The sequence below is a fragment of the Arctopsyche grandis genome, chromosome 9 (genome assembly GCF_051622035.1).
Source record: "Arctopsyche grandis isolate Sample6627 chromosome 9, ASM5162203v2, whole genome shotgun sequence".
NCBI lineage: Eukaryota > Metazoa > Arthropoda > Insecta > Trichoptera > Hydropsychidae > Arctopsyche > Arctopsyche grandis.
Genome location: NC_135363.1, coordinates 16115461 through 16138202, shown reverse-complemented (window position 1 = coordinate 16138202; position 22742 = coordinate 16115461). Strand labels below are relative to the sequence as shown.

General features: G+C 32.3%; 1 protein-coding gene across 1 annotated transcript; it reads left to right on the top strand.

The window, feature by feature from the left end:
• The first annotated feature begins 10953 nt into the window (after positions 1 to 10953).
• LOC143916357 (ETS homologous factor-like) lies at positions 10954 to 20027 on the top strand. Its single transcript, XM_077437411.1, has 2 exons — positions 10954 to 12131; positions 18104 to 20027. The coding sequence occupies exons 1-2, from the start codon at positions 11137 to 11139 to the stop codon at positions 18327 to 18329; spliced, it is 1221 nt and encodes a 406-aa protein (XP_077293537.1). The 5' UTR covers positions 10954 to 11136; the 3' UTR covers positions 18330 to 20027.
• Positions 20028 to 22742: the final 2715 nt, after the last annotated feature.

The following is a 22742-nucleotide window of genomic DNA, read 5'->3' as shown; positions in this document are numbered from 1 at the left end:
ATTTTTCCGTTTATCTATGTATGTATTATGCATTTGCCTACACGTGGTGACGTGCACAACATAAACAACCATAAGTCTATAAGGAAAAATGTGAGGGAAAAATGCTTTGGCAGAAAAGGCGTTGTCGATTAGCGGCACGAGTGTTGTGAACATCTCACGTGTGAACTGTTGTTTACAAAGCATGGAAAAAAACTTTTGCAAAAACTCGTCACTTTTGTAAGGAATCGCTAAAATTCGCCTCTTTTGTCAACGAGACATAACGGGAAAAATTATGAAAAACAATCAAAACGATATCTGAATTATTACGTACATACATAGATGTGACACACCCCTTTAATAGAATATTCATCCCATTTCCCTCATTATAGTATGTACATATAATCACTTAATAAACAATCAATAAAATTCTTAAATATAAGTCATCTACTCAAAAACATATGAGCCGTTATATTAGAAATTGGATTAAGTCAACTTTTCTTCATTTCGAGAAATATTTCGCAAAATACTCGTATAATGTTTTTCGTTTTACAATATTTAATTAAAAATACTGGTGGCCTGTTATAGGTTTATTCTGCCTTTCCGAGATTCTGGACATATCGAAATAGAAGTAGTGATAACAATTATATCAAATATAACGACCCATATCTTGTACATATACATATATCTAGCTAAGTGGTTTTTCTTTTATTATTTAGGTGAAGTTAAGAAAAGAAAATTCTGGTAAAAAATTAAAAGGCCACGGGTAGGATTCAAATTAAATCAGACGTCAGATTAAATCTATTTTCCTGGTATATGTTTATTTCATCGTATATGTATATTTCGTCGCAAGAAAGTTTTACTTCTCTCTAAGTCTTTGCGAATAGTGTTTTTGGAAATTAAAATTGTACTTCGAAATGCAACATTTTTAAAAGTATGCCCAATTTAGTCGATCTAATTTGAAAATTAGATTTGCATAACCGATAAACGTTCAACTTTATATCATCATCGTTTACAGTCGTTCGCCATCCACTGCTATTTGAAGGCCTCTCCAACGCGCTTCCATATTTTGAGCAACTTTCATCCATCTCATCCCACATAAGTCTTATTTAATCCACCCACTCCACCTACGGTCTTCCTTCCACTGTTTTACATTCTCTCGGGTATCATACAAGCAATTTTTTCGACCATCTATCGTCCGTTCTTCTACCTACATACATGCCCACGCATTGCCATTTCAATATATTTTCTCTCAACATTACATCAACCAACTTTGCCACACTTCTCACCCACGTATTCCGTTTTCTATATCTACTTGTTATGCCAAGCATACTGCGTTCCATACTACTTAGAATGGACTGGACTTTATGCAGCATCCTAGCCTTCAATACCAAAGTTTCACATGCATACGTTTCACTGGCAAGACGCATTGGTCGAAGCTTCTTGATTACTTCTTGCATTCTTCTAGCTACATGACCCGCCCATTGCCATTTCAATCTCTTTACCCTCTCCATTATATAAACTACCCTTGTGATACTTCTCACCCACGTATCTCTCCTTGTTCCATACTTCTTTTAGTGCATTGGGTTCAATGCAGCATTCTGGCGTTCAATGCCCAAGTTTCGCTTCCATACGTCATTACTGGCAAAACTCAATGATTGAAGACACAGTGGCATTTTATATTTAAGAATGGCATTCATCCGCCGAATTCACTCCATCCTAATTGCATATGTCTCTTCATATCCTCTTCTTTATATAATATAGAATAAAAACATGGTCGATATGATTGATACCTTGAAATTTGGTGCTGAAAGTGCATAAGCTGACAAACGCACAAGGCCTCAATTCTACAAGATTTTAAAATTGGCAACAGAATTTCGACCTCGATCATTTTTTGCAATATTTCAAACATCTTATAAGAAAAGATTATAGTCTAATTGTAGATCTTATAAAATTACTTCCGCAAATATATATGTAACCTATAGTAAAAGTAGGCAAGCATTAGTATGTATGTATCATCCCTAACACATACATATGTATGTAAATATCAAATATTTAAGTTGTAAATGTATTAAAAATATACAAAATTCGTTCTTTATAAATAGCATGTAATTTTTAAACCTCTTTATGCATAAATATTATATAATATAATCACACTTTACGCAATAATCAATTACTAGAGATTTTTCTCTACGAGTCTTGTAGTATGTGACTCATTAATTGTTGATATAACTACATATGTATGTATGTATGTATGTATGTACCCACCGATTTTTTTTCTCAGAGTGTTTGGTATATCGAAATAGACAATCTTGTAGTGTTTTTTTGTTTTTTTATTATTTGCCGATAGAGGTTCTTTTTCAAGAATCGATTTGCATCACACAACTTCGTTCGGCACTTTTGTTTAACAGGAAAAAATCTCAATAATGTCTAGCATTGAACCGTAAAGTGCACGTTTGAAATTAGCATTTGCATACATTTTTCGAGATGCATAGCCTTTTTTATAAATGTGGCAAATATTTGGCAGAGTCATTACTCTATGTTTTCTTTTTATTTTTTCATAGCTTAACCTGACTTGACTTGAAAATTTTTCTTGTGATTTTACAACTGCGTTTGTTTGATTTGCACGTTATCTTTGATGGAGCTTATAAAGTATGAACAAGCCAAGATTTGTGTATCGTATAAGATGCGATAGTTTTTTAAAAATTGAGTCTCAGGATGTCGTCGGTCCATCGATAGGTCGGAGACGAGCTCATTTGCATGATCCTCGTGTCCTACGTGCAGATCGCACGTTTCTTTCTCAACAGGTGATTCCCCAGTGTCGACGTTGTTTATGCAAATTGCCACATTTCGATGCGAAGTCGCCATTTGAATGTGTGTGTGTGAGTTAGCGAGTCGTATAAATAAGTCGTTAATAATTTTTTATTCGAGATTTGGTGAATTTTTTAACTCGTCCTAGTTGTGTACGTGCCTGTGGCATTTAATTTTGAATTTCCTTGCTTAATTTATGCGTAGTTTACACGTGGACGCGTTCATTAAAATATTTTTTGATTCATCTTAAATATTTTATTTTGTATTTTTTTTTTGCAATTTTTCCATACACATTTTGTTCAATGTGCTAACTAGGTACCGAGCGTGTGAGTCGAGTCTGTGGAGTTCATCATATTGTTGAACCAATTCGCTAATATTTATTTAGCTATTTTTGAATATTTACAACACAATTTTGACGACTGAATTGATTTTTCAAGAATAAACGGCGACCAGGAAAATTTTTGAATAACTCAGTGACGCAAATTTACCCACACGCTATTGTTCAAAATATATTATTGGTCATTCGTCATAGACACCCTTAATATTGTAAACAAGTTTTAGTGAACAATAATGGTAGTGCCTTTATTAGCTTGACACTTTTCCTGTCAATTTTACAGTGAATGATTCACGCACTCAAGTTTCCGTGAATGAAAAAGGCCGGTAGTTAATCGATAACGTGCTTAGATAAGAATCCAAATCTATTTTTGATTCATAATATAAAAATACTATCACCAAATGTACATACATATGTAAATATGAACTAAGAATCATTTTATTGCAAATATAATTTTGTATGTATATAAGAAATTTATTATTTTGTTGAATTTTTTAAAATAAAAACATAAAGACAATCATTTGTTTCTGATTTCAAAATAAATTTATATTGTAGAAGTTTAATAGTATTTTTCACAATAATGCATTTTAATGCCAGTGAACACGAATTATTCATCATCGAATTTCAGAGAATCAATTCCTGTGGCAAAATTTGAAGAAATCTTATCAATGTGTATCGATAAATTCGCCACGCGTGTTTTCAGAATTCTAAATATATTCGGTTCATTTTTAAACGAAATTAAATAAAATTTTTCTCAAATGTACAGTTTTATAATTTTATTGCAACCATTATTATGTGGTCAATCGGAAGTAGTTTAACGATGCGATATTTGTCTGCGATCGTTTATTTTTATCGCATTTTTCAAGTAAATAATACATATCTACAATTTTGATCGATTGCATCACGCGGTGGAAACGTTGCAGAACACTGGGCAACAAAAATTACCAGAGAGTAATCTTATCAATCTTTACAAGTTGGACCCCCTAAATTCGAATATGACAACTAACTCACTTACGAGCGATGAGGCTCGAAGATTACATATTGTAATTTAAAATCATTTACCACTCGAATTAGTATGTTCAGATAAAAAAAATATATTCAGATTGAAACCCAACCTTCATAAACACAATGAAATATATAACTGTTTAATTTAAGTTTAAGTTTGGATCATTTTGGCATTACAAGAATATATACATATACACAAACAATATTTATACACAATCATAAAAAAAACTGAAGCATTATAAAAGTATCAGATAAAGTAAAAATATCAAGTAATAAGATACAAAGTAAGGAGTGTCTTGCACCTACAGCCAGCACCAATATACATCCATATAAAATCCAGCCGCAACTACAAAACATCCCTGCGAGGCCCAAATGGAAGAGAGAAGATCGAAATTCCACTCATACATCACATTCAACTATGAAAATAAGGATGAGCGGAGTCTACCAGACAAATAGGTTAAAATTATCTCCGATAACCTACGTTCAATGAGGTGGAAAATATCACATTCAGAGTCTGAATTTCAGACTCAGCAGCAACAATTTAATTGAGTTCAGGCTCAGCAGCAACGACTTAATTGAGAAGTCTGATAGCTCTTGGAATTAGGATCCATTCGTAAACAATCTCCGATAATCTATGCTCGCTAAGGTGAAAAATGTCACATTCAGTTTTAATAAATGCATGATAGCCCGAGAAGAAAATGTGTAAAAAAAATATATTTTGGACTTTTAAAATTCGCTAGATAATTAATTAATGTATTTTAAAGCAATAAAAAATCAATAGAAAAAACATCTGACTATTGATTCCAATACTCACTTTTGGCACAGCAATACTAAATTTTGATTTTGAAGACTGCAAATGCTAAAAATCTCTAAAAATTGCACATATTTTTTAAAACGCTCATATCTCTTCAACGAGAGTAAGCCAACAAAAAATACTGTCTTATTCGAATTAAACGGGTCAAACTTAATAAAGAATGATTAGCCTGCGCTCCGGTAAATAAAAACGTGATTTTTTGTTGCTCAGTGTAAATCCACTGTGGATCTATAGTCTTTACTTTTTATTATGTCGGGGTTTTTTCACTCAGACTCCTGGGTTTTTCTGGTCGACGTCTTTTTTTAAAATTTCCGTAGAACTAGAAACAGGTTTCAGTTTATTGACAAATATCGATCAATTTTACCGGCGACTTACTCGTTTCTAGCCAACTGTTCACGGACAAGTATGTATCGACCTTCGTTTCGCCATATATATGTATGTATATATTTACATACATATGTATATATTTTCGTGTATCTGTGTTTCGGTCAAATCGGCAGTTTTTCGTCTTATATAACTTAATGAAATGGACAAATCCACGATGACGCGCCATGAGGAAATTCGTTGACTTGCAACACGTGGTTAAAAATCCACAGAGGTATTTCCACTGGAAAATATTAGTATAAACAATGTATATTAATAGAATATATTTATGTATATCATTCAAAGATGGACAGGCGAGTAGTATGAACGTACATATTGCAGACAATCACCATATTTGCAATATGTAATATAATTATGTATTATGAATAATAGATATGTATGTATGTGAATAATTTATTGAACCTTTTATTAAGAGGGCTGTACACCCGAAACCTTAATTTTGTTACCGTTCCTTTCTTCGATATATATATATATATATATATATATATATATATTGAGTGTATGTATATATTGAGTGAATGCGACAATATATATATATATATCGCGTGAATGTGACAGTTGCGCTTCGACCAGATAAAACGTGTTTTTAATTGACAAAATCGAGGTTTTGTATTCTACTATTTTCTCCTCCAAAACTGGACCAATTTTAAAAAAAAAATCATCATCGGTATGAGAAAGATATTTTCTGCGCATCTATCGGCGTATTTTTTGTAAAATCGACCGTTAAATAACCACGCTAGACTCTTTTCGTGGGTGTAAAAAAGAGGCGATTTTATAGATGTTTGGCGCCTCCTAGCTCCTATAAAAAATAATTAATCAAAAAAATAAAACGATAGATGCACCCCAATGGTGGATATCCATAGCGTATTAAAAAATAATTTCTCTAGTGCCATAATTGAGGTAGGGAGAAGTATAGTACGTTTGTATGGAAAAGGCGCTGATGTCCAGCCCTCTTAATGGGTATTTTAATTTTATGACATATTAAGTGGGTATCGTATTTTAACAGAAAGTAGCAAAAAGGAATATTATAAAAATGCGTTATGATTATAACACAGTTTGTATACGAGTAATGTATTTTTAACATTATTAAAACATTATTGTTTCTTTTATCTCATAGGCCTGTAAAATCATGAGTGTCGATAGGAATTGCGTACACTATGACAAGTACAATCCAGTTTTTTTTATTATTATTATTATCATTTCAACATGTTTGTACATACCGCAATGTATGCATCTTTCATTAATTTTTTTTAATTATTTAACAAGTATAGTTTAGTAAATACAGAATCGTTTTTAAGCGAATAACTCTGGCATCACTGTAATGAAACATTTGCATGAATTCCAGTCCACGAAGAGATTTTCTCGAGAGTAAGAGAATTTTTTCCATGTGGAAAAACCAGCTTTGATTTGCTTCAGGGTTAAATCATTACGTACAAAATACATAAATAGATCAGGCAGTAGGTAATACATAGTTAACTCTTTTGCTTCATTTATGTAGATTTAGGAAGTTTCCTTACTAAGAATTGATATATGTATATGTATATATACATATAAATGATTGTGCAAATCCACTCCTCTAAATTTAGGACCATAACATTTGATACATGATAATTTTATCAGTCATTTGGTTAGAAAAATTAGGCTAATTGGGCTTGAATAGAAGAAACAATCAAATTATTTATTCATGGTACGCTTACTTGAACTGTAGATTGATTTAGTCAGTTTTTTAGTCCTCAGAAGCAATGCTGTCATCATTTCCAAGGGTTCCCAGAAATTCTTTGTTTAAAATATAAAATTTCTGGAAGCCTGTTGTCTTCTATAATGCCTTCATGACTTTTTGGAGTATTTTTGTAAAAAGTCAAAAACCATGTATCAAATCCTGAAATGATGCTCTCAATATGATTTTAGAAAATTTAATATTTGCTTGATCGCTCATTATCCTTGTGAGAGCCATTTCTACACAACCATAACAAAATCAGATAAAATAAAAAATATTCAGATTGAAACCCAACCAAAGAAAAATATAACAAGAGTAAACTTCCACTTCCAGTTGACGGGTGTTCACCAAATTTTACATATATTTACAATAACTAAAAATCATTCTAACAAACTCATTAAATAAATGTATTTTAATAAGTATACATGAAAGAGTATGGATATTACCCATATCTCTACCCTACTCCTTCCTTTTTGGCCACACTTGGTATAATTCCCTTGAACTTCGGAGAAACTTCTCATTAATTAGTTTTGTTCTCCAGCTTCTACGTGGTAGCTTCCCGTCGTTGCTGAACAGTTGGGACTTGATGTCCCTAATAATTATGTGCATGGTAGACATCATAATTTGATGGTTGTACCTCCTGCTCACACAGTTCTTTATTTTAGAATGGCTCCTATTCCAAGAGCTATCCGACTTCTAAATGAAATCGTTGCTTTTCCACCTTAGTGAACGTAGATTATCGTAGATGAACGTTATTATTTTAATCTATCTGTCTGGTAGCCTGCGCTCATCCTTATTTTAATAATTGAATGTGACGTATGAGTGGAATTTTGATCTTCTCTCTTCCATTTGGGCCTCGCAGGGATGTTTTGTATTTGCAGCTGGCTCTTATTTATTGGAACTGGCTGTAGATGCAAGACATTCCCTACTTTGTATTTTATTACTTCAAATTTTTATTTATCTGCTACTATTATAATGCCTCAGTTTCTTTTTTATTGTGTATAAATATTGTTTGTGTATATGTATATATATTTTTTTCTCATCTCTGTAATTTTTTTCGACCATTGTGGTGCATTAAGGATTCCTGCAGGGCCGGCTCAAAGGTGCAGCAGACTAGGCACATGCCTGGAAATAACTTTCTGTACTATTTTAAATGCTTTTTATTATTACTAAATTATGTTCACAATACATCTTATATCTATTTTAATAGCTACTGATCTACTGATCATTTTCTATTTTACAATTTCAATTTAATTTTCTTAGTAATCACAGTATTATATAATATTATCATTCTAATGTTAATGTACAGCATAATAGGAAAAGAGCTCAAAAACCTATTTACAATTCTTATAAATGCTCATAATACATCTAATACATAATATTAATTAAAGACTCTCTAAAGTCGATGACCTAAAGCAGATTGTGTTTAGGTAATCTGTGTTTATACCTGAAGGGTATAGACATTTTGTTGTAATCACCGAAACTCTTCACAAGTGTGGTAGTATGGTTATTAGTGATTCTGTCAAAGAATCTACTGATTAGTAGTAATGTCTGTAACAAACGGAATATTATTTATGGCATGCAATTTTTTCTAGTTAGTATATATGGGTGTATTATAAATTACACTGTTCGACAAATGACGACTATTTTTTTTGGTTCAAAGACGAGATATGACTTTTGTTTTAGATTAACAAAAATTCTATTGATAACTGGCTTACCTCAATAAAATAAACGAATTTTTGTTATTAATCCACAAGAATAGTCGAAATATGATTTTTTTAAGTGGAATTTTATTTAATTTTCATATAAAGACAATTTAATATATTATCTCTATTAATTCATTTCAGATTAGTGTAAATACGAGTAAATAATAGTACTTGTCTTTAGCTCGCAATTTTACCGATTTAAAATTCAGCACACTTCCAATTAACCCTTTTAAACGAAAATAAAAAATATTGTGGCCAGAACACTCATCTCAATAAACATGTTTCAATAGAAAATACTCAATATAAAATAGTATTAACAGTGGGAAAAAATCCCAAGTGAAAATACGTACTTTTGACATTTGCTTTGAACTGGACGACTATTTAGAGAGATTTGAAAGCTGAAAAGTACTACAAATCAAAGATAAAATACCCGACTATAGATTCCAATATTCATTTTGAACAGGAAATTGACATATTTTGAGACATGGACCGAACAACACCCAAGATATAGAAAAATCGCGCGATTTAAAAAACACATATGTATATGTATCTCCGAATCTCGAGCCAACCAACATTTTTTATTACCAGATTCGTGTTCACTGGGCATAGATCTATAATTTAAGAAAAGTCATATCTCATCTCTGAACTATTTTTCGTGTCGAACAGTGTTATTTTTAGGGATTTATTTTGTATTATTTGGAGCTTGGAAAGGTTAGTATTCGAGGCACTTGAAATATTCTCTCACTGTAACACAGAGAGATGTAATAAGAATAGAAGGGCCCTTACGAATAAATAATTATTGTCAATTTTACGCGGTACGTCTCTATAAATACGCTACATCGCACGGAATACAATCGGATCAATTTACTTATAAAAATGTATCCCATGTTGTTTATTGTGTGTTTTTGAATGTATTGTTCAATTTTTACCGATGCTTGCCCATCTTGCGAGTAATATAAACAAACAGAGAAGTTTCGCGGACAGAATGTCACTTGACAACAAAAGAACACCTATTGCGATGCGGTGCAAACGATCGAAAAGCGCCAGACAAACTGAACCACAGATTAACTGTACGTGTACCTTATGCGTGCGCACTGCTCGCACTCACACTAAGCGAAATCTACCCGAAGTCCCGACATACCTACCCTGTATACGCTTATACCCTGTATACGAATGCGACAATATATATCAATATATATATTGAGTGAATGCGACAGTTGCGCTTTGACCAGATAAAACGTGTTTTAAATTGACAAAATTGAGGGTTCATATTCTACTATTTTCTCCTCCAAAACTGGACCAATTTTTAAAAAAATTTCATCATCGGTATGAGAAAGATATTTTCTGTGCATCTATTGGCGTATTTTTTTAAAAATCGACCGTTAAATAACCACGCTAGACTCTTTTCGTGGGTGTAAAAAAGAGGCGATTTTATAGATGTTTGGCGGCTCCTAGCTCCTATAAAAAATAATTAATTAAAAAAAATAAAACGATAGATGCACCCCAATGGTGGATATCCATAGCATATTAAAAAATAATTTCTCTAGTGCCATAATTGAGGTAGGGAGAAGTATAGTACGTTTGTATGGACAAGGCGCTGCTGTCCAGCCCTCTTAAGTTCCGAATTTTTCCTCATTAAATTATTAAAAACTCGCCAGAAAGATCCAACTCAATTTTAATAATTGCATCTGTGCACATCGAAAGGTTACTCGTCATCTGATGTGCAATTTTTCATTCTTAAAGTCGAGAATTGCGTTTAAAGCAGCCATCCAGTTAATCTATCTGGCGCTTTTCGATCGTTTGCACCAAACCCCTTCTATTAATATTACATTTCTCTGCTGTAACATATATAAATAATGTTCTCGTACATTTTTTAGCAAATTTGCTGCCGTAAAATTTGATATAATAGATTGTGAAAACCTTTCTAAAAATAAAAAAGCTGCTTTCAATAGCGATTTTGATAGCATTCGATACTAGCAGTGATCTATTCAGAGGGTGTGTCAACGCTGTCAACGCAACGCATAGAGATAATAAAGAAAAAAGACAAGTCGCGGTGCAATCGACTTTGAAGCACCCTCGAAGCGATTTGCGCAAGGGTTAATAACACGTCTAGAGGCTCAGTATCGTTGTTTTTTTTAATTGTAATATTTCCATCGAAGCTACCCAATTGCGCAATTGGCTACAAGTGTTGCGAGTTGTCGCGGGTGAGTGTCCATCGACGATCGCTTGATGACGTCTGTCGCCGTTGCCGCGGACCCGATGTTGCGAAACGATAAGAAGACATGAGCCAGTCGCGGTGAGTCAGTCTTGCCGAGAACGCTCGGCTGGTTGCGCGTCCAACACCAGACCACCACCATAACGACATAGGACCAATTGGTATGAGAAAACCATGATGTTGTTCAACCCCCTGCTCAGTCCTAACTACAGCTTCGACGCCCCCAAGGACTACCACGGCGAGGACGATTTCTGCATGATGTTCAAACCCAGCTTCGACGAAGCCACCATCCTGCCCAACGTGGACCAATACCCGGCATCTCTCACCAACGACTTCATGACCCAAGCTGTAACCTTCACTAGAATCGACGAGATCTGCACTTCAGACCTGGCGATGAGCTATGAGGACAGCGTCTACCCTCAAGGCGACAAACACCTGACTAGGATGTTCACAGTTCACGACAGCGCCTTCCACACATCCGAATGGAAGACGAAGCATGTGCACAATTGGAACGGCGCAGACATCAAGAATTGGATTATAGAAACGGCCACCAACAAAGGATACGCCGTCGCCGAAATAGCGTCGTTCGGTTTCTCCAATGTTACCGGGGTCGAATTGTCCAAGATGACCGTGCAAACATTCTGCGAGAGGATGCACTCTCAGGCGAATCATTTGGAATCGACCATTATCGGCGAGTATCTGCATGCCGAACTCAAAATGTTGTTGGCTGAAACTCAATCCGATCAGGATTCCGTCGTTCCGGTGACTATTGTCGACCGGTATAGTCACGAGGAGGACTTGCACAGTAGCAGGCATCTCACGGATTTGGATAATTATTATTATAAGGAAATTTCTGACAATCATAGTGAGATGTATCCGCGAAATTTGGCCCAGAGCGATTCGGGTTATGACAGTGTGGCTGAGGAGTACGAGCCCAAAATGGAGGAGTGTGGAATGATCGAGAATGATTATGATATTGGGATGATGGAGCAGACTTTGCCGCTGGTCGTCACCAAGAGACCTCCGGGAAGGCCGAAGGGAAGCGGGAAGAAACATCCGAAGAGGGTCAAGAACGTGTCTGTGCCGGAATTCTTACGCGATTTGCTGCTCAATCCCAACTATTGTCCCAGAATCATCAAATGGGAAGACTATTCGGCGGGAAAATTTAGGTGAGCCCCTTAAAAATTACCTATTTCGATTATAAATACTACAATGTACGAATATGATTGATATAACACAACTTACATATATGCGGTTGGACATATAATAAGGTATATAATGATTCTATCGATCTGAAATAACGTTTTCGTATTTATAAATATGTCTAGTATTTTGCTCTTTAAGATAGTAACATGTTTTAAATTTGCAAGATATTCTTATTATGCAAATCAATAAGTACGTTTACATATACATATGTATGATATATTAATATTATTTTGCTGTATAGCTGATAAATATCATAGTTAATGAGCCCATTATATAATAATATATACATATCTATATATATTACAGGGGTTTTAAAATTCAATGATACAATCTGCTATGAACCTGTTATTTTCTTTTAAATTTATTCAATGTGTCAAATAATACATTGATGGTATAAATAATATAAATTTATACCGTTATATTGTAACTATTATATTATTGTGTAGTCGTTCAATTTAAAAAATATACATATAATATATAAAAAAAACCTGATCCGAAGACAATGCTTTCATTTGCATTTGAATACATACCATATACGACGTTTTTTTTGCATATAACAAATATACGTTGATGTGTTAATATTTTTTATTTTGTCGTTTCTGTGACTCGCGCTTTTAATCTACAAACATATGCAGATATCATAGGTGATGGAAATTTTCATTTTTCGCATTGCTAAAGCGGAAACCCGCCTGTTATTGTCCCGGCGAAACGCATTGCAACTATCTCATGTGGGTTATTATTATAAAACTTATGTAAAAATAAATATAGAATTTTTAATAAACAAGATATTCAGATAGTGCAATCAGCAGTGGGTTTTCACGCCAGCTGATGTTGGGAATTCCGCGCATTTGACCTATACAGGAAATATCTCTTATTATCGACACACAAACCTATCTATGACTGTTTGAAATTCAACCGTGGTATACATATTTATAATTATTATTATAAATATTTAATTATTTTGCACGGGTCAGTAACGATTTGATATGATTTAAAAATATTACAGCTAATTCAACGTTGTTCATATTGTATACAAAATTGATAAATATTCATTAAATTTAATGAAACAGATTTGGAGTATTAAAAAACGTCAACTATCTAAAGAAATCGGATTTGTAATCGATTTTAATGGATTCAATTAAAAATGCTTATGTATTCTTAGAGTTGAAATTTTATGTATGGAATATGTATTACATATCAAACATTTACAGTCTGCTTCATATATGTATATGTATGAATGTAAGTAATAAAGTAAACAAACCAGTTATTAAAGGTTCAGGTTTAATAGCTTAATATTTTATTCATCTAATTCTATCATAAAACCAAGTACAAGCAGGTTTTAAAATACAAAATACACATTCGGTCTACGTTGGGTTAGTTTTGTGCAACTCGCACTTTCTGCAGTGTTTAATATCTGTCGATGCTGTCGATGCTGTTCAATACACACAGTTCGACCTTTGTTGATCTCTCCTCTCGTAATTATTGCAAACAAACGATCGTGAACCGAGCCACGAGTATTATCTGAGGCCGTAAACGTTGAACTTGGCTGTTTGCTGTTAATTGGTTTGTATCACGTGTATATTTCTGACTAAATCGTTTCCTCGAATGTCGGCAAACGTGCTCTTTTCAATGCAACTCATCTTCGTTTTTATTGCACTCTGATAATCGAATAATAAACCTGCACACCCATTCGAATAGTTGTAGACAGCCTTCGGTGTTGTGGGTCAAAACTTTAGTGACAAAAGGCTATGCTGAATACTTTGACCCCAAACGAGAAATTAGATTCAACAACCTCCATTGCATATTTTTGCATCGGACTAAAGTTGTATTGAGTAAAAACTGGTTAGGTTGTTGACACGTGCAAAATTGCACAGTTCGATGTAAGATTTATACACGGTACATGTATGGGTATATAAAACATTTCTTTTAAATGAAATAATGGACTAACTAATAAATGGAGACATGTCTTTGTTTAAAAGAAACCATTCTATCATTCTGATCTCATTTTTGCAATGAAAACGATATTTTTGACGACAAATAACAGTATAAAACAAAATAGCAACTCATTCATGATTGACTTTGGAGCTCTAATTATTATCGAACGGTATATGTATGTATATGAGAAGGGTTGTGGATATAGTGGATAGAGTGAAGAGATTGAAATGGCAATGGGCGGGTCATGTGGCTAGAAGAATGGACGAGAGGTGGATAAAATAAGTGCTAGAATGGTACCCCAGAGAATGCAAAAGGGTTAAAGGAAGACCGCAAGGAAGATGGGTAAACGAAATTAGGAAAATGTGTGGAGTGAGATGGATGAGAGTTCCGCAAGACAGAGACGAGTGGAAGCGTGTTGGAGAGGCCTTCATCCAGCAGTGGATGGCGAATGGCTGTAGATGATTATGATGATGATATAATATTGAAATTTAAGAAATGCGAGACATTTTTTTAGTTAGCTTCGTGAAGGTTTATCTTTAAATGATCTTGATTGTTTTCATACATTTAAGTGAAGTTTTTCACATTATTAATAGTGTATTTTTGAAGCCTGGAGTGTCTTACTATAAGACTATAAGCTGTACGTATAATATTGACGAGTTGAATCGATGTTTTATTGTTCTCTGGCTGTTTATAAATTTTCCATTATGAATGGAATTTCCAAAGTTAGCTTCTTCCGATTATATTACATGTTTAAGTTCACATAAATGAATATATCACTCAAACAGAGATTTTAAATGTCATTTGCATAATTTTTACATATTTCTTTGTCGCGCTCGTATCATTCCTTCGGCTTTCGCATTCTGGGATTTAAAGCGGATTAACATGTTTATACATGTATTTATGTGTCGGAAAAAAATCTGTCTGTCTGTCTATGAATGAAATATACACACTATCGGAGTGGTCGTTGAACTTGCATAGAGAATTTCGGAGTCGTTGTACCGCGTTATTCCACTGATCTGATTTTTACTACTGACACAATTTTCCTGCTTCTCGCGATGACTTTATTAGTCATAGATGGTCAACGAAAACCCCCGAGGAAAATTCGCTACAATATCAACAACGCTTAACGGGAAGGTCGTTAGTCTTCATTTGATGTACAGATTAACTGTCTAATTAGTAAATATAAATATATTATAATGTATCGATCTTGATATATGTACATATATAAATATTTACTACGATTTCATATACATATGTAATGTTTTCCTCAATCGTACAACACTGCTAATATTTGATTTGTTATGAAATATGAACGTTCCAAGTATATTCAACCTTTTACTAAATCAGATAACAGTTTCTACGATAGTTTATTATTGCTTATCTCTTCTAGTGAATGTTTGTGTGCGTGCGTTTATTCGCACGTCCTGTCGTTTGCGACGTGCATGCAAACTTTTCAGAGTATGCGTTGATGTTTTTCTCTTCATTTATTTGAAAACGTAGGTGTACATTCGTATACTTTATATAAATATTACCTTTGAGTACGGCCGTGACCTCTGCGAATTTTCACCGCAAAAGAAAGAAAACAAAGAGTCGTATTTGACTTTGACTGCCGGTGGTCTTTTTGTGCGTCAGCAACCAAAAAAACTCGTTTCGGTCCAGGTAAGGGACTTAAAAAAAATTAAATTAAAAATAAAGGCACACACACACACACACACACACACACAAACGCGTACAAGGTACAGGCGAGCGTAAAAATCATCTCGACAAAGAGGTGATCGTCCCGTAAAGTTTTAAACACAATCGATCAAACCGAGACTGCAAGGCACAGTCAACGCCTCGACGTTTGACGTGCACTTTGACGGTTATTTATTTTTATTTTTTTTATTCTCATTTATTTAATTTTTAATGTCGAAGTGCTGTCGCAGGGGAGGGGCGCACAATGAGGGCCTTTTTGAACGCAGATGCATTTTCAGTTTATTGATCCTGAACCGGATTCCATTATTCATTTTACGAATCGACGCGCTGCAAATTCCTTCACCAAAATGGTTATGCGCGCGCACACACATGCACATTTTTTAAATCATAAAATCAACGCGAAATTCCCCCGAACGTACAAAGTATGCAATTCTGATTAAATTTATTAATTCCCTGCATTATTTTATTTTGTCAATATTGTCATCGATATAAACATACATACATATTTATATATGTATATTTATTTAAGCATTAGTTTAGACTATTGTGGCATTACAGGAAAAACCTAATGCGCCACAATGGCCTAAATAAGAAAAAAATATCCATAGAATGAAAAGAAAACAGAAAAATACGATAAAAACAAAAGAAAATACATAAAAAATGAACATAAGGGAAAAAAAGAATAAAATAAAATTTATAATATTATATAATATACTGGTGGTTTTACCCGGCTTCGCTCGGTATTTGAAATATAAATCGTTTAAACATGGCCAATCTAATAATAAACATTTTATTAAATTTATTTGAATATTCATTTGTTTTTTTATTAAATTATACGTCATGGAATCTACGACCCAAACCAACAAACATACATATCTAGATACAAAGTCTCTTTCGGAATTATATATTGGAAGATGACAAAACATCCTTGCGAGGCCCAAATGGAAGAGAGAAGATCAAAATTTCTGTCATACATCAGATTCAATTATGAAAATAATTATCAGCGCTGACTAGCAGACAAATAGGTTAGAATAATATCCGATAATTTACGCTCACTAAGGTGGAAAATTTTAATTTTAATTTGAATGTGGATTTCGTTGATAAGTCGAATATCTCTTGGAATAGGAGACATTCGAAAAATAACTGTGCGAGCTGGAGGTACAACCATCAAACGATCTAGTCATGAAATATTCTTCGAAATATGGCTTAACTTCATAGCTGATGCAACAAATAGTCTTTGATTCCGGTAGCTAAGACTTTCTCCGCTTGTTTTGAGACGAATTTCATCCTCTCAAGGTGATACATTGAAGGTTTTTCTGCTCAGCTTTATATACATTTTTTTGTTTCGCAAAAGTGTGTTCCAAGAAAATATAAAACGAATTGAACGTTTCTCAGTATTACGGACGGGTCGTGTTTGCAAGAAACATTTGTCCTAGAAACCGCCAGGTTTTCCCCATCAAATATTTATACATTTATTTAAATCGCACTTTACGCACATGTTCAACGCAAAGAGTATATAATAAACAGTAGTTTTTTTTATATACAAAGACGTGAATCAAAACGAAAGTTCAGCACGCCCAGAATGCTTACTTCAACATCGTTTTCTATTGAAAGTCAATTTCGTTGTATGTGTTATATAATATCAGGACCACACTCATTCAAGTTCGACAAACTCTCATATAATGACGAATACCAATTTTCCAAAATTCATACTTACAAAATTCAAGCTTTCATTCCACGTTGATTTTTTTTCAACTTAATTGCACGTATGGAAAATTCTAAGAAGGGCAACGAATTCCGGAATCTATTCCGCTACAATTGCAATATCCTGGTTGGAACAATACGCCTTAGACGTGTGCCTACTTATTTTGATTGAAGTATACATTAATATTTAGGTTTAAAAATAAACGTACAACTGCGTCTTATTACAATATGTCACGTCGTTTACACGAAACTGGTTTTATGTATCGTCATCGTTGTACGTATGTATGTGGTCGACCAAATACCTCTAGCAAGTCTCTTCCATCCACATAATAAATACTTGCTAATGTTCAATAGTTTGTAGTGAGGAATTGCGCATTATCGCAATAGTAAAGACAAGTCATTCGATCGTTTCGTGTTTGCAGAATCACTGTAGCACTTTGTAACTGCGATGATAATTGGCTGATATTAATTATTTTGACATGTGCTGATGCAACGTGTGAATTGATTGTAATAATATTATGTACATTGTTATCTAGTTGCTAATTTTTAGCTAAAAAGTAATTTTTAATGATATTAATTTGTATTTTTATTTTGTTTGCAGGTTTGTGAGAGCTGACGAGGTTGCCAAGCTGTGGGGCGTTAAAAAGAGCAATGAGAAGATGTCTTTCGAAAAGTTCAGTAGAGCTATGCGTTATCATTACAAGCAAGGTGTGCTAGTTTCGGTGCCAACGGCTAGGTTGGTTTATCAGTTTGGACCTAAAGCGCCTTCCTACAAAACGTTAAATCCCAACTTCGAGTCTGACATTTCCAAATTGAACATGAGGTGAGAAAAGCCACCGACAGGCTGTGAGGAAATCCGAAAATCCACCGGAGAAGGCTGTGGAACGAATAGGTGAAGCTTCAGAAAAGGCTCTTCTACACAATTTGTGCAAATAGACACACATTATGTATATATATAAACTCAAAAACTATGTGAATTTGTGGGTTATGTAAGCCCAAATTTTATGTTGTCCAAAAAGCAGACAAATTTTTATAAATTTCTACTCACAGTCTGCTATCCGCTAACATTATTATTATTTTAAGTTCTAATTTTAAAATGTTAGTTTTATAAAACACGAATGTATAGCTTTAAAACGTGATGATGTGATCAATATATATGTAATGTTAAGTTTTTTTTAATAGGCATATGTAGTTAGTATTGTATTGCAATATTTGAATTGAATTAACTCGAAATATTTATTATTGAGAATCGTAAATTAAACTTTTTTTGTCTTTTAATTTTTTTGTAAAGCTTATTAATTAATTTATCACATGCGCTTCCTTTTTTTACTTATGTGAATGTATGAGTATAACTTTATATAATAAGTGAAATTGTATTTAACTTTGCATTTATTCATCTACATATTTACATATGTATGTATGTCGCTTTTAAATGTTGACATATTTTTTAATATAAATTTTATTTGCAATATCTCATCAGCACATTAGTTTTGTGCTAAATGTTTTATATCACAACAGGTTTCGCTTAAAATGACATTTAAACGTAATGTATATTTATTTTAAACATAGAAATCTCCTTTGTTTGAAAAGTTTCTTGATTTTACTAATATCAACTTTAAATCAAGTCTATTGACATTAGTTGTTATATTTTAAAATGTCATTTTGACCAGTAGTCATATCTTGTGTGAAATGCTTAGTGCCATAATATTCAAAAAAAAATAATTAATACACAGTTTGTGTAAATTAATACATTTTCATAAAAGCTTTATTTTTTTATTTGAGATATTTTTTCGAATTTATAATTTTACATTACAAGAAAATTTATCGTTTAATTATAAGTTATCACGAAATTATACAAAAATGTAAGCTCGCTCAAATTATATGGATATCTCTAAATTTATACTATTTATACCTTTACACTGCGTAGATCTCTATTTTATAAAATAATATAAACGCAGCGTATGTGCTCTTTGATCGACAATAAATTGAATCAATCAATTCACATGATAAAATTAATACCAAGTATAAAAATGTAGATTATATTAAATATTCTGTTGTGGCAGCACTACAACGTCAACTACATATATATGTTATGTATATGTTATTATAGAGTATTCTTCAAATGTATTTTTAATGTAATCGGTAAATAAATTAACAACATCATTGAGAAAATAAGTATTTTTCATACGAGAATTGCTCAAATGTAGATATCTCTATAGTTTTGTATGTATATAGTCAAATGCCAGGTGTATACATTTACCATAAAATATATTTTTTAAGATATTTATTGTAAATTTTTAAAAGTTTTTACTACTTTTTTTAGTAATATATGAATGTATATGTATCAGAGTATTTTCTTCCAGGCACACTTTGATTTGTGTGTGTTTACTTATTGCAATCAAGTTTGCCAAATACCTCATATTGATAAATTCTATAAGTTTTGCGTTTGAAACGTCACAAAGAATATTATTGTTGTACACATCTGTTGTACAAATTTTAAACAATAAAAATAATGAAATGAACTGTATACCTAATTTTTTATTTGTGTATTTAATCAGTCCATTCACTCTATCCCATCCAATTCGTTCTGAAATTCATCTTACATCTTATTTATTTAATATCTCATATTGGGTCTTCTGCACACAGTCATGGCATTATTTGAATAGAGTGGTTTAAGTCACACTTAGTCATCCAATGTGAGACTCATATGCATGATTTACTGTTTAAACGTTCCCAATTTTCGAATTAGCATTTTGATGAATAGTTTTAGCAAGTTGACCACATCAAAAACCAGTTTTTATGAAAGAAAACGGAATCATAAAAATCTTCATGTATTTAAAATTTTGTATATGTTTATTGAATGGTAGATATCTATTGTTTCAATGAAAAATTTATATTATCAATTGTTTTTAAATTTTAATATTATTTAATTAGCATTTTCACCAATAGATGTCACTAAAATGCATGTCAAATTTTCCACATTTTCCAAACAAAAAAAATTGCATATTAATCGTTGCCTATATTTATGATTGTATCCAAGTCCAAAGTTGTTAGAAAGAACAATATTTACATTTCGTGGCAAAGGACTGATAATTAATCGATATATTATATTGATTACTTTATGTAATACACAAGTTTATCTCCAACACACTCATAGTCTAGTGAAATCTTTATTTACAAAACTAATAACAGGTAAGAAAATATTTCTAAACTACTTTAAAAAATGAAATCTGTAGATATGTTTTATTCGCATGCAATTTAAGTGGCAAATGATATCTGACATTGGAAACTACGTATTCGTAATAGAAAAATTCACATTTTCATATCAAACAATGGTGTTATTGTGACATAAAAGTTGTCGTTGAATATTGATTGCATCTTAATTTATGACATTTTGTTGATACATTTGACAATGAATTTCAGGATTTTTATCCTCTGAGTTGTCATAATTATTGATATTGATTGACGTTTTTTCTAATATCGACAGATAACTTTGTAAAATATTTCTTTACTTCGTAATCAAAAACTTCCAGTCAACTTTTCATAGTAATAAATAGATTAGAAATCCCATATTTTTTTGTCAATAGATATTTATAACGAAGAAAAAAATTCAATTACGCCAAACTTTTCCCAGTTATGAATAAGATGTTTTAAATTTGAATAACCCCCAAAGCGCTCGTTAAAATTATAAATTCAATGGAAGCAATTCGCCATACCTACACCAAATTTGTTTTCTATTTTTCTTCTTTTAACTTTTTACGTATTCTTAGAATGTAAGTACTTACGAAGATAATGCCGTACGCATACAAAATATCACAGAAGAAGTTAATTTAAATATTTAACAAGAATTGTGTAGCAAGCATTTTCACGAAGTATACCTGTAAATATTTCCTAAAATGTGATCAAAGGTCGATTGGAAATGGTTAGAAGCCTATAAAAATATTTTCAATGTTAAAATTTAAATCAACCATCATTGTTCAAATTGACAAACATAAATGAAATTTATTTTATCACTCTGTTTAAGTAGTAAAAGAATACCGGAAAATAATTTCCGAAGAAAATTGTTGCTGACAATCGATTTTTTGTGCTGGTTTCGCGGAATTTTTGTACTGGTTTCGCATAATTCATTCCATAGCCTTGTAAATGTAAATTAAGATTTCGTTTATGGTTTAGTCACAGCTCTGTCTACCGTATATTTCCGGATATGAGTTCCCCTCGATCACCCAAAAAGAAAAGTCATCGACCGTAAAAATAATTTGAGTCCCTATGAAAATGAATAAGAATAAAAAATTTAATTATTGATAAAATTCATTCCTTACAGATAAATTAAATCAATCCATTGTTAGGAAATTTCCCATTTATCGTTACAGTTATTGCCGCCTCTTAATTTACGTTTATATACAATGTACATACATATGTATATGCACATACGTTTATCTGAACGATATTATGAAACGTCAGCTAAGATATGCGTTTACAGTAATTATATCAAAATACATACATATGTATATTCTAGATAAAAGTAAAAATGTTAACTGCTTCAATGTCAAGTAGTAATACGTTCAGTATAAATATATATATATATATATATATATATATATATATATATATATATATATATATATATATATATATATATATATATATATATATATATATATATATGTACATATGGTTGATAGGAGAAAACAAATGCTCTCATTGTTGATTCATAAATTGTAATACTTCCAAGGAAATTCTTACATGGATCGAAACCTTGTTGCCTATTTGATTTTTTTTATTTCGGTCTGTATGTAAATACATGTTTATATATTTTTAAAACATAATTTAATGTGTAATATAAATTTAATAAATTTTTAGTATTTTTTTTTATAATAATTCGTAGAATTTAAAGACAGATGATTAATGAAAAACAGGACTGTCTCTTTAGTACGTATGTACATACATACACACATACTGCTAACCGTGAAAATTCGACGTTCAATGTGAAATCGTTCGCATTAATTATGTGCTCAGATCATGATCAGAATATATAATTGATATACAAACAACAAATCGTAAAAATCGTTAAGCAAAACGGTGTAAATTTTCCAAAAAGAAAATAGAAAATCAAGCACATTGATTAAATGTGTATTATTAAACTTACTATTGACTGATAGAATACAAATTTTATATAATAATTTGTCTTAGGCGGTTGATAGATGCTTTAAAAATAATAATAGACCACTCCATTAGTGTTC

Excerpts from the sequence above, each read along its gene's own strand:
- LOC143916357 (XM_077437411.1), top strand. The coding sequence starts at position 11,137 with ATGATGTTGTTCAACCCCCTGCTCAGTCCTAACTACAGCTTCGACGCC. Across the intron at positions 12,132-18,103 it reads TATTCGGCGGGAAAATTTAG|GTTTGTGAGAGCTGACGAGG; the intron begins GTGAGCCCCTTA and ends TTTTGTTTGCAG.